At 34.2% G+C, this 14051-nt stretch overlaps 1 protein-coding gene across 1 annotated transcript; it reads left to right on the forward strand.

Moving 5' to 3' along the window:
- The first annotated feature begins 639 nt into the window (after positions 1-639).
- On the forward strand, positions 640-9563 carry LOC145634955 (uncharacterized). The gene is made up of 6 exons (XM_081686272.1): positions 640-1146; positions 5673-5825; positions 6686-6779; positions 6887-6969; positions 7440-7593; positions 9091-9563. The coding sequence occupies exons 1-6, from the start codon at positions 1006-1008 to the stop codon at positions 9324-9326; spliced, it is 861 nt and encodes a 286-aa protein (XP_081542398.1). The 5' UTR covers positions 640-1005; the 3' UTR covers positions 9327-9563.
- Positions 9564-14051: the final 4488 nt, after the last annotated feature.

Here is a 14051-nt window from a genome sequence, read left to right on the forward strand (position 1 = left end):
CATAATATAGTTCTTGTTTTTCTAATTTGGAGATCTAAAATGGTGTTTCCGTTTTTATTTTTGGATAGTATGTAAAGACCATTATACCTTCACCTTTTTAACTTTATTCATTGTAATTCCTAAATTACTCTTGAATTTTGCACATGCATTGTACTTTTTCCATTTTCTCTATCTAACTTTTGTCTATGATTGTACCTTTTACTTTAATTAAGATACTTCATCCACTTTTCCTCCTATTTTTTTAATGCCGTGAAAAAACACAAACAAGAACTATATTATGGGACGAAGGGAGTAGTAAAAGTACATTGAAAAGGTAAATTTACTTTAGGTATGCAAAAAAGTAGAGAGAGTAATAAAAATACATAAAAAAAGTTAAATTTGAACAAATATTGTTGCAAAATCGAGGGAATTTTGGTAAAAATTTAAAATTAATGGTACTTATAAAAAAAACAAATGAGACTATCATTTTGGGACTAAAAATTGACAGGACTATCAATAAGGAACAAAGAGAGTATATTTTGACATGTAGTTGTTCATATATAACTAACCTACATCTATACTTCCTCTATTCCAACTTGAATTTCTCAATTGGGGAAGTTTTCTAAGGGCCTGTTCTTTAGAGTTGCTCTGCTACGGCCTACGGGACACATAAGTGACATAATCACTATTCCTTCCTTCACATTTATAACATCTCACATTATCACTCAATTTCCCCTGTTTTTAGTACTCCATGAATTTATTTATTTTTATTTATTTTATTTTATTTTATTTTTTTTAGGAAGTAATACTTCATGATTTCATTTGCATTGTTTCGTCATCATAATAACAATAATATCCCACCCACCTTATCTAAACTCTGAATTTTCATCTGGGTATTTCTGATTTCACCCACATTCATGCAAAAAATTCAAAACTTGGAAAAAAAATTAATATATTGAAGGCAGAAATTGGAAGATAATAGTGTTGGAAGCTTGAATTGTGAATAAAAACAAAATTGTTTGTAATATGATGAAAATGATGCAATTTAATTTGATTTTTACAACAAGGTGCCGATTTATACAAAGGCAATTTTGCTCCTCTTCGTTCAATCGGGAAGCGTCGGTATCATTGGTTCAGGGAGCTTCAAGAGGCATTGGCCTTGAATTTGTATGTACTTTTTCCATTTTTCCTCATTTTATTTGTAATCTCTTTAATTCTTCTTTCTTATTTATTTTCATATATATAAATGCAAGTTTTGGATTTTTCTGGAATTTTTGGTTGAAATTTAGGAGCTTTAAGAGGCCTTCAACTTGTTTAATTTAGTAAGTTATGTGGATGTCAACTAGATTAGTTGATGTCGTTGCGTTGTTGGGGTTGGTCATGAACTGCCAAGTGATCGTGATCAAATTCTATCTACATCATTGCTCTTGTGGCTCCGTACGATATATTATGTTGAATACTATGTGAATGTTTTTAGTAAATGTGGGTTAGTGCCAATTTTTGATTTTTTTTATTTTTTTTTTTTAATTTGGGTTTTTCTAAGCTATGCCCCCAAGTTATTGAATTTCTAAGTTGTACCTATGTTTTTTCAAAGTTATAAGTTGTGTCTTCCACTTCACGATATTTTATCAATAATACCCTTTGACAGTCATATTCAATAACGAAAGTTAAGTTATTTTATCGACAATGATGTCGAGACGTTATTTATTTGATACGTGTTTCTAATTGGTTTAACACTTAAAAAAATTAAAAAAATCAGAAAATAAAATAATAAAAAAAGGTTATTGTTAACGTCAAAGGTTATTGTTAATAAAAATTAGTGAGGTTGAGGGCACATCTTAAACGTTTGAAAAAGCATGGGCACAGCTTAGAAAATGAAGAAGTTTAGGGGTATAACTTAGAAAAACTCTTTTTATTTTTATATTTATAATAAATGAATATAAAACAATTATACATGGTTGTTCAAATCAGTGTTAAGGATATTCTTGTAGTTATTGGTCTTAATTATTATGATTACTTGTATGTTAGATTTAAAGAATGAATCAATTTCCCCCACAAGTGTTACATACAAGTATATTATGAATTTATGAGTGTTTAATACAACCTCTTAATAGCCTTGGTGGTGCGATTTGTAGGGTAAGGGGTTCAACCTTCTATCTGAATCATTCCTTCTTTTCAGCATGTTTAGAATCACAAAAGAGGGATATGTATGCAAGTGACACATTCTTGATTTGACGAGTTTTTGTTTTATGGCTTGTCTTGGAGTTGGATTGGTTCAATTTTGCTTTCTTGGACTGCTCCTTGGGTTTGTGTTTGCTTTTTGCAGTAACTTGGCACTCATTTACTTTGATGGGTGAATTAGTCTCATTTGTGTATTGGGATATGATGGTGGATTTGGTGAGTTTGGAAACTTGGCACTCATTTACTTTGATGGTGGATTTGGTGAGTTTGGAAACTTGATGTGTCTTCAGTTAACAGTGGAGGACACGCATCCAAATCTACCTTAGCTTAGGGCAGTTATGTTAGCGAGGGAGAGGGGGGGGGGGGGGGGGGAGGTGTTAAGACTTGGTGACTTTGGAAACTTATCTAAATTCCATGTTTTCACATGTTGATGCTGCAGCCGTGCCATCTTATTCTTGCATGTGTTAGGAAAGATACTCTTTTTGCCTTACGGAATACTCTCTCCGTTTTTAAATACTTGCTCCACTTTCCTTTTCCGGCCGTTTTTAAATACTTGCTCCATTTCCTTATTTGGAAAGCTTTTACAATATTTAATTAATTTCTCTCACCTAGTGGACCAAACATAAATCATATTTTATTAATTTCATATCCTCACTCCTCTAATTCTATCCACTACTTTTACTTTATATAATTTTTTATTCTTTCACCCACCCCACTACCTCCATATTTTATTATTTTCTCCAATTTCTCCTAAAACTCCGCGCATGGAGAAATGGAGCAAGTATTTAAAAACGGAGGGAGTATTTGATGTATTATTACCATATTGAATCTTTGATAATTCAGAAATGTTCTAGAACTATTTCTCAGCCAACAAACCTCCTTGTATATTTTACTTGATTTTTATTGATGTTAATTCACGTTATCCTTGCATTACTTGGGTTATGGCCGAAGCAGTTTCCAAAGAACCCAACATAGTGAGTGAAGCTGGTGTAAGTTATGTCCCTAGAAATCTAGAATGGTTTAATTAGGTAAATAAAACTATTTCTAATGTTATAAACTCTGATATATTTAGGACAGTAGAGTTCTATAAATCAGGATTGGTTTCTTCTGCTCTAACATATATAATTAAGCTGTTTGATGGTGTTTGATTTTAAGATGTTCTTTAATCTTCCAAGATCACTCTTGATCTTGTTCAACATCAAGAGCAAGTTGATGTGTCTGTAGTGATCATTGTACATGAAAGACGTAAGCTCTATGCAACAATTTGTTATTCTTTTGCATTATTTGCATATATGTGAGTTGGAGGTGCCAAGCTATGCAAATGAAGAAAATAAGAAGAAAGTATGAAAGCTATAACTATTTTTTAGTCCAAAATAAATGTTATATATTCATTGCTTATACACAAGAGGTCATACATTTACAACTATGGAAGTTGAGTATCTAGCAAAAGTGAATGAAGGTGTTATTTTTCAAACAGAATTTTATGTCTTAGTTAATTCAGTAATGAGCAATTCTTGTTATTGCAATGGTAAATAAAATTTATTGATGGAAGAACACATGTTTGATGCACAATCTAAAGATGTTGAGGGAGACATACCATTTTAGAACATAAATTGTCAAAAGATCAAACCCTGTGTGAAGTCACCCATTGTTGCAACCACTATACCCATGTGTAATCACTGGATCATGGGAAAATAACTGAGTTGAAGGAATGCATACTAATACAAACGAAGAAGGGATATTGAAAGTTATATTGTTATAGTGAAGTTGTAAATCCCTGTTCGAGTTCGTCTGGCGACAATGTCATCATATAGTTACAATTATACGCATCCCTCTCTCTACCTTTGACAGGATCCTTTTGGGGTAACAACATATTTTAATCCATTATTTGTATGATTGCTGAATGATACTGAAGACCTTGAGCAGTACTACTACTTGTGATTTTAATTAATTTTTTATTTGACTTTCACGGTCAAAGAAGGGTAATTTGATAACAAATTGTTAAATCATACTTTGGATAGTTGCTTAGATAAGTAGTTATGTAACTTATGTAAGTACCATATTTTTAGCCTTTTAAATTTAGTGATGAAAAAGTGTCAAAGCTGATAAGGTTCAGTTATCAATTTCAATTTGTTACTTGCATACACATCACTATATACAGTAGTTTCAATTATCAATGTCAGTGTGTGTGTGTTGTGGGGGGGGGGGGGGGTAATGGAGGGAATTCAGAATTGTCTGAGTAGCAGTGCTAATATGATGAGCATTAGCTCAACACACTATCACTATTGGCCAACTGTGCATGAACTATCCTAGCTGATTTGCTATGCAATTCCGGGTAATGAGAGTTTATGAAGTCCGCATAACTACATGACTACATGTCTATGCGTTCCTTTATAATCATGTTACAGCAGATATACATTCATATTTATCAAGCCTTATCTTGTCTCCCTAAATCCTGAAGAATTTGAGAATTTCTTCGCTATTTTCTGTAAAACACATACATAACAATATCCTGATGTGAGAAGATAATGTCACTGAACCAAGGGAACCTAGAGAAATCTCTCTCGGGAACTAAAAATGAATGTCTTCTTATCTGAGAGAAAGCAGTTGAGCAAGATACCAGTGCAATTAGAATGACAAAGATCACCAGGCTACTTTCAGTCTTTCACCCCAGGTAGATATGTCCTGAATCCTGATATCTTGAGCCCTACAGATATCAAACTTCTTAGATGCCATTATCTTCTGAGCTACATTTTGTTGAGCCCTAAAGATTATACTTCATGTATGCCATTTTTTTTTATATGTGCTAATTTTTGGTGAAGATAGCAAGGTACTCAAACACTATGATGGAACAACTGTTTAGAGTTCACTCTCATTTCTCCTATGACGGAACAACTGTATGACGCATTATGAATGTTATATATCACAGACTATTGTGATTTTCTGAGTTTATAATTCTGATTTAATAGTGCAAGCAAATAAAGATTAAAGCTTGAATTTGATTGATAAAGGCCAAAAGGTTACAAAAGATAGGTTAATAGCTTTAGGCTATCACTCTCAAAATGGCTTTAGGCCATGACTCTCTAAGGTTTCCCTTCCATACAAATTTCTGCCTACCTTCTTCTTTCTACCCTCTCTCCATTTATACTAAGGTTACAAACTACTAACATAATAATACTAGATTTCCCAAATTGCCCATACTACACTTGATAACTACTAACATACTAAAATACCCATAATACTTTCCCTTAAGTCAGTTCATTACAACTATAAATTTAAGTATTTTGATAATAAGGCTGTTTCCTTAATTATCTTAAAGAAATTCATTCCAAATTCTGAACTGTGCCCCCTCTGACTCATTATTTGCTGGTAATATTGCTACCTCATATTGCTATATGTGTATTTTGTCTGTCTTATTAAAAATCTTAGATTGTGGAACCCCTGTAGCATGATGGATTTGAATAATCACTTTGTATTGCATCACTGTACTGACCAGATGATTGACTTTACAGGTAAAACAGCTTCTGGGTAGGGACCAGAAAGGGCATGTTCTTGCTACATGTCGAAATCCTGATCAATCTACTGGGCTGCAGGATCTGAAAAATCAATACTCTGATCGGCTTAAACTTCTGAAAGTCGACGTGACAGATGAAGACACCATTGAGGTTTGGAACACCTGCTTATTTATTAGTATTTCCTGATGTCCCAATGGGTGTCAGCATTAGTTTACCTATCTACTTTTGAGCTGTTTTTTCCGCAAGGAAAAATTACTTGGTTCATTATGGAGTATCAAGTTTTGGGAATTTTTATACATAGTATATACAAAAAAAAAAAAAATAAATAAATAAATAAATAAAAAATAAATAAATAAATAAAAATAAAAGTCTCCTCCAATGATCTAAACACTTTGGAACGTCGACAACCATTCATACAAACTTGGCTCTATCAGAAATACAACACTAACTTGCCCACTTTCTGCACTTCACAAAAGGTTTTTTTTTTTTTTTTTTTTTTGTGAAGAATCACAAAAGGTTCCCTTCTTTACTTTCAACAACAGCTATCTTGAATTCTTGATAGCTGTGTTGAAGCTGGTCAACTTTGTGCTATATTTTATCATGGTTCCAAGTTTTTGTCAATGATTGTAAATGGCCCAAGCTGCCTGTAGTTGGAGATTATTCCCAGTATTTTGTTTGATTTTTTTTGTTTTTGTTTTTGTATTCTAAGCCTCTTAGGTGTCGGTCATTTGCTTCCCTCTACTAAATGTACTAAATTACAAAATCATTGCATCAGATATGGTTTATTTTGACAATAATAGATAGACTTAAAGAACTCTATTTCAGCCATCTATTCTCCTACTTATGTTGGATGGACAGTCTGCCTTGTAGTTTCAATGTGGTAAAACCTACGTGATATAACTAGCCTTCTTCCCTTAGGAAGGTTTATATATTCTTTGGAATTGGTGAAAATGACATGCATGGCTGATGAAGACTGAAAAGAAAATATACTTTTTGGATATATCTTTCAGGCTGCAGCAACTTCTGTGAGCGAAACATATGGTTATTTGAATCTTCTTCTCAATACATCTGGAATTCTGTCTATACCCAATTTGTTACAACCAGGTATTTTTTTTTTTTGATGAATTTCAAATTTGGAATGTTGATGTAGAAAGTTTTAAACATGCATGAACAACATGCTGATGCCTTCACTGATTTCATTTCCAACGTAGAAACGACATTGACTAAAGTACAGAAACATGCCTTACTGCTTGCATATGAAGTTAATGCAGTGGGTCCTCTGCTAATGATGAAGGTAAACATTAACACTGATATCAAAGATACACCTAATTGTAATTTTTGTATAGTTGTAACTGGTCTCCTTGGTTAGGAGTAATGATTTGTACTTCATTTTCCCCTGCCTCTAGCAGGATTCGTACTGTTTATTAAAAAAATTATTATATTTATACTTTTACATGTATAATGTATTCAATACTGCCTATAATCTAGTTTAGTTAATTCAAATAATGCAAGAAATTTTTAATTTTAAACAATGTTAAAGTAGCATAAGTTTAATTTCAATTATACACACATGTTTTGCTTGTAATATCTGTTGAATTGATGTCACCCTCTATTTTTTGGTTTTCTTTTGACAAAAGTAATTCATTTAGTAGTATAAAACGAGCAATTGTTTTTTTTTAAAAAAAAAAAGTATCTTCTATGTTGTTAAATAATTTGTGTGGCTGAACTTATATAGTCATTTGTTTCAATTCCATTTTTGTTCAGCACATGTGGCCCCTGCTTAAGTCGGGAGGGAAAATAGGGACTACGAGGGATGCTGCTGTTGTGGCAAATTTGAGCGCCAGAGTTGGATCTATCGGTGACAATAATCTAGGTGGATGGCATTCATATCGAGCTTCAAAGACAGCATTGAATCAGTGTAAGATTATTATACGAGTACTTTATAAAAGCTTTATGACTGCATTCTTTTGATTTTTAAAAACATATACTCATACAGTTAAAATTATGAAGGTGTTTATATACATAATTTTTATAAGTGTATATATGAATATTATTGTAAGCCAAAGTTGCCTGCTAGAATACTAGGGAAAAATAATTGGATCAGAAATCTCATATAGAGGAAAAATGCGTTCAAGTAACTCGGGTTTAATTTTTTCTCATTTGTCCTTGTTAATATTGCTTTCTATGGACAAACTTCCTAGGCAAGATCGCAGGACCCTTTACTTTAGTGGTAAAAAGTTCTACCAACAAAATGGTACAATCGCTTGAGACAATTATGTACAACAAATAAACCACTCAAGTAACAAACCATCATTCCTTGCCAAACCCGTTTGCGAACAAGACTACATAACATCCGGCATAGTAAACACCATAAGCTTGTCTTCTGAATCTGGTAATTTATCAGATTTTGTTGATCCATCTCACCATTGCTATAACAGTGATAAATTCACATCTGATTCCCAGCAAAAGCTTAACTCTGCTGCAAAATTGTTGACTGTAATAACTTCCAAAATACATGATCATGGTATTCTGTGTCATGCTATAGATCAATTAAATATGGCGTGTATTCTGCTTGTCAAAGATTCACAAATTTTATAGAGGTGAGAAGACGACCATATGTCAACATTCCTCCTGGAACTCTTATTTCTCATCCCAACCCTATGGTAGGGCTTTATTGAATATTCTTGCTAAGCTGATCTTCTCCTTAGCTAGAAAAACCTTTCTTTGATAAGCTTTATTCCTTTATGGAAGACTTGATTTCTTGCAAATTGCTTTTTTTTTTTTTTTTTTTTTTTTATTTTTTTTTTTTTATTTTTCCTTTGGATAATCGAAAATTTTCACATCATTATCTCTTTATCCTTGCTAAAACCAACCTAGTTCTTATCATCTTCAGTTTCTTCACAGTACATGTTATCATTTCCATTATGACCTTGCAAGTCTGTACAGGATTCCATTAACTTGCTCATTTGGTACATGTGTTAATTTAAACAAAAAAATATTGTTAGGAAAATATACTTTATATGGGTGCAAAATTAAGCTTAACTTGCCCTTTTGTTTTTTCTTGACAGTGAAAACTGCCCATACTTCTTGTAAAATGGTGCAATTGTTAGTAGGCTAGTATTATTTCATAATTCAAAGGGTTCTTCACTAACGTATGCACTGGAATCTCCTTTACTAGGCTAACAATTTTTATATTCTATTTATTTCCGTATATTTTAAGAAATATGATCACATTTTTGGACATTCTGTAGCAGTATACGTAGGTACATATCATTGTGATGGAAGGAATTAGAATTTGTAATATGAGGGAACACTAGCACTTGACCTGCCACGGTGCAGTCTTGTCTTTTAATCCTATTCAAACAATTGGTTATTCTGTTCATGGTATTTATTCATTTGCTTCTTGCATCTGCAGTGACAAAAACAGCTTCAGTGGAATTTGCTCGTAAGAAGGATCCAATTATTTGCCTCTTGCTGCATCCTGGCACAGTTGATACTGATCTATCTCAGCCTTTTCAGAGAAATGTTCCAAAGGACAAGCTATTCACCAAAGAGTTTTCTGTGAATAAGCTCTTAAGCATCATCGATGGTGCTAAGATTCATGATAACGGGAAGTTTTTTGCTTGGGATGGTCAAGAAATTCCTTGGTGATGTTTGATGGTCTTGGATTCCATTAAGATTTCAAGACATATCACTTCATTGATATTCAAATAATTTGTTTGCCAATGATAAAATCATTCTGAATTCTTCACGGTACGAACAGTTAGAAAACAAGTGAAAGTCATACAGCCGATACAGGTAGATAACTGATGTATATTACTGCTGTCAAATAATGCTGAATGTAGTACTGGAGTTATTTTGGTGCTGCAATTCATGTTACTACGTATATACCTCCTGCTCCTCAAAATAAGCTGAGTGGTCATGCAAGAGCAGTTAAATAATTAATTAATTTTTTCTATTTTTGTAGTTGTATTACAGATCATACCTTTAACATTGTACGATTTTTATCTAGTCATAGGTGCGTACGCTATTAGCAAATATTTTTTTAATAAAAACGCTTTTGATGCATGTTTGTTGCGAGTTAATCAATAAATCTATGATAATTATATGTTGTATTCACTGAACAATTATATACAAGGTTCTTTAATTAACATAGATAATACATAACAAACCTTAATTCATTTATAAGGCATTCATTATATATGATAGTTAAATACAAGAGGATGTACAATTAGCAGCAATTTGACACATTAATGGATAGGAAACAACACATAAACCAGAAGCCATGAGCCCATGACTCTATGCTTGACTACACCGAATGCACAGATGATTTGATCAATAGGTCTATCAAGGAAATCACACACCAATACATCCATAATCTCCATCAGAATCCAATAAAGAGCTATAGTGAATTAGTGATAGAACTTCCTCATCAACAGGAATACAGGATAGATCCTTTGAGATCTCTGGCGCTTATAACCAGTCCTCTTCTTGTGGAAAATGCTGTGTAATCCTGCAAAATTAATAAATCATCATCAGCCTTCAAACAGTCAAATGATGAAAGAAAAAATAGATAACACAAAAAACAACCAAGGAGCAATAGTTTACCAGTAATAGAATATCACTGTCCTTTTACTTTTGAAGCTAATCTCGAATGCTTGAATGCCAACAACTTACTTATTCTATGATCACCTATACGGGCAGGCAACCTAGCAGGTTTCATTTTGCTAGGTAGTGTTGCCATTGAAAAATAGCCCATGGCCAGACAATCTCTCTCCTTTGCCATCACGTTCTTCCATAGATTCATTCACTTTCAAAACACAAGAATCGGTGTGAGCAGGAGAAAATCCTACTGTGTTCCTGGAATAGCTACTGAAATCACTCATGTCATCATTCGTATCCATCTTAACAAAAAAAGCATCCTTCTCCGGCCAGTGAGACGAAGTGATCACAGAATTCGGGGCTGGAGACGCATCATTGCAATCTTGGTCCTGTTACCTTTAATCAATCAATCAATCAATCAATCAATCAAAGCCTTAATCCCAAAAGTGGGGTCAGCTAACATGAACCAAATTTGATTATTCCGTGTAGTCATCAACATAAATCTTTCTCCTCCATCCCTTACGATCCAAAACTTCATCCTCACGTAAATCCATGCACTTCATATCCTTCCTCACTCCTTCCAACCAAGTCATCTTTGGTCTCCCTCTTCCTCGTTTAATCCCTCCATGGTCCCACTCTTCCACTCTTCGCACCGGTGCACCCTCGGGTCTCCGTCTTACATGTCCAAACCAACGCAGACGATCCAAGATCCAAATTAAGGGGTGCAACTTCATTGCTCCCTTTATCTCAATGCTTATCTTTCAGACACTGATTGGCTTCATCTTGTCCTGCATACATCTGGATCAACGCCTAGCTGATCATTCATGATTGGCAGATTCTAAGAACTCTCTTCCTCGAGTAATTTCCCAGCAACAGTAGCCAATAAATCAAATGCACACAATTGATTGTCCACAGATTTTTCTCAAATCAAGCGTCTCTTCTATAATGCAAGTTCATATGAATTACAAAATCTCAACACAACAGATAATCAAAAGGAAGTGAATTTACCCTAGCAGACCTCACAGTTCTAGGGATGAAAGGCACCCGATATCCACCGAGTCTATAATCTGCCTCTTCTGCAACATATCAAGGAGAACATACCAGAGGAGTCTTCAATTCAATGCTACTATCAACACCACCCAAACTGAATCACGTCAAAAATCAATCAAAACCCAAGGCTTATTCTATAAAGTCTGTTGCACAAAAGAGTTGATTAAAGCAAACACATAACAAATTGTAAACACAAAAATCCAAAACAAATCACAAAAATGATCTTTCAAATTATCAAAGAAAAAGATGAAAATTTATGTGACATAGGGGCCAATCAATGTGATTGATTAATGATGATTATCAAGATAGCACAATTAAAAACATAATTTTCATGATCATCTGGAAGCAGCTGGCAGCATACTTCATCATCCAAATCAGCAAAACCTTATATAATAGCAATATCCTAAGAAAGTAAGATACATGAACAATATTATGCTAAAAATAATTATACGACAAATTGTTCAATGATCATACCCATGAATTATGTTTCATCAAAAATTAACTGAAAACAAGCAAACTATAAAAAAAATATAAAATAAAATAAAATAGTGAATTGATGATCTAAAACCCTTAGGCTGAGAAAGGCAAAATTCTAGGCATCTTTTTTTATCAAAAACACTAAACCATTATTTTACCATCAAAATTTCTCATAGAATAAGGAATCCTTTTAGCTAGCTCAAAAACTGTTACCCATCTTGCTGCTTGTTTTAGCTCCCCAGTTGGGGGACATTGGAGAGGGATGTTCCTCCTCATCTCTTGCTTATAAAAAAGTCGAGTGAATTGAATCTGCTGATCTCTCACAATATACTTAACTTGACTTACATTTAAGCTCACAGAAAATACTTTACTACAAACAAATATTGCATAAAATGTTGTACCTTCAAATCACCAGCTGCACAGAGTCTCACTACTGCATCAACACCAGGCCAGCAAGGATCCTACACAAGCACTAAGTGGTTTTTTTCCTCGTCTCGGGAATTAAAAGTCGGAAACATCATCTACACATTAACTTGATAGGAGATAGAAACAGCATTAACTAACAAGGAATAAGTTGTTAATAGCCTAAATGAAAAGCGAAGTATACAACATACAAGATGGTAGAGGGAACCGCAAATTTCTATTGAAAGAAAGAAGAAGACGGGCATGCAAAACTCAAAAACATAATTAAAACCCACCCAAAAAAAAAAAAAAAAAAAACATGTTAACGGAATAAAACATGACTGACGGGAACTTCTACCTGGTTAAAAGATACAGAAAACAGAAAAAAAGATTTGACCTCAGAAGATTCACATGCTCAAGGCATAATGCATACATGCCATAGAAAGTTAATGCAAACAAACGAAAACCCCCCTGTAGGCACAGAAATTTTATCAAGTGTCGTTACACATTGTTCGGGTCAAAGTCAAATTGTTGACTTGAATATATTGACTACATAATTAATATGGGTTATTTTAGCCCGTAATATTTATTTTAGTTAAACTCATTTAATTAATGATAAAGTCCAACAAAATGGATTTGATTTAATTTAAATGGGTCATTTATGAAATGAGGTGGAAATGGATATGAGGCCCATTTAGTGGTCATCTTGAAACCCTAGCTTGGGAGAACTCTATAAATAGAACTCTCCTCCCTCATTTCACACACATGAAAAATTAGAACTCTCCTCCCTCATTTTCACACACATGAAAAATCCAGAGAAAAACCTCTCTACTAAAAAAACCCTCTCTAAACTTCTCTAAAAAAAACCAATCTCAAGAGCTAGAAGAAGAACAACAAGCACCAGACGTGCCGTTCCATTCTAGAAGACCAACCTTGATTGAGATCAAGCCTTTTCGGCCCTCTATCAAGGAATTCCAGTTTCAACTACAACAAATCGAGTCATTTGACGACGTAGCGTGAAAATCGAATCAGTGGATTACATTAGAGATTGTACTCAAATTTGTTATATTAATAAAAGTTATATTTGTTGCATTTATTTTGACTATTTCGCAGACTCAAAATTTGTGTTTACAAATTTTTGGCACGCTCGGTGGGACAATCTCTACCACTCATCTCCTTTTTTACGTCAAGTCTTCAACAATGGCTTCAAACAACAACACCTCTCAATCCGCCGCCAAGGATCTCACCTTCGCCCAGCAAAGGACTGCGGAGTTGGATGCACTGTTCAAGGACGACGGCTTGCGCACTAGAGGAATGAAGAGGAGGGTCGAATTTCAGGAAGCTGCCGCAAGACTTTGAACTGCTATCATCCCTACTAAGCCAAGCACGAGATCTCGTGGACGTTCCTCCTCAAATTTGTCGCTTCCACCAAGCCTTTTCTGTACTTCTCATGAGATTCCGGTGTTCGGCTCATTCCCTCCTCCTGAAGGTGAACCTTCCGCCTCTACACACGACTCAAAGAGGACTCCACCTGCCAGATCTGAGAAGTTGGTTATCCATACCAGCCCGCTTTTCGATGCATTCGACGAAGGAGATCAAGAAAGCAGTTGTGCCTCATCTCCTTCAACTCCACGACGAACTTCTGATATGATTGAGTTTTCTCAATCATCACAAACAACTATTGCTGCAGTTATGGTGATTGAATCCAAGACCGTCGAGGAACAACTTGTCGAATTGAAGGGCCTCCTTCAAAAGTTAATGAAGGATGGAGAAGAAAAAGACGAGCAGATCAAGCAACAAAATGAGAAGATCTCTGCTTTAAACAAAAAGCTTGGAAAACATCCA

Source organism: Chenopodium album, chromosome 6, assembly GCF_948465745.1.
Source record: "Chenopodium album chromosome 6, dcCheAlbu1.1, whole genome shotgun sequence".
In the NCBI taxonomy this organism is placed as follows: domain Eukaryota; kingdom Viridiplantae; phylum Streptophyta; class Magnoliopsida; order Caryophyllales; family Amaranthaceae; genus Chenopodium; species Chenopodium album.

Bases quoted from the DNA above. Each gene is read 5' to 3' on its own strand.
- LOC145634955 (XM_081686272.1), top strand. From the start codon at position 1,006: ATGATGAAAATGATGCAATTTAATTTGATTTTTACAACAAGGTGCCGA. The intron at 1,147-5,672 runs GTATGTACTTTT...TTGACTTTACAG, and splicing joins GAGGCATTGGCCTTGAATTT to GTAAAACAGCTTCTGGGTAG. The intron at 6,970-7,439 runs GTAAACATTAAC...ATTTTTGTTCAG, and splicing joins GTCCTCTGCTAATGATGAAG to CACATGTGGCCCCTGCTTAA.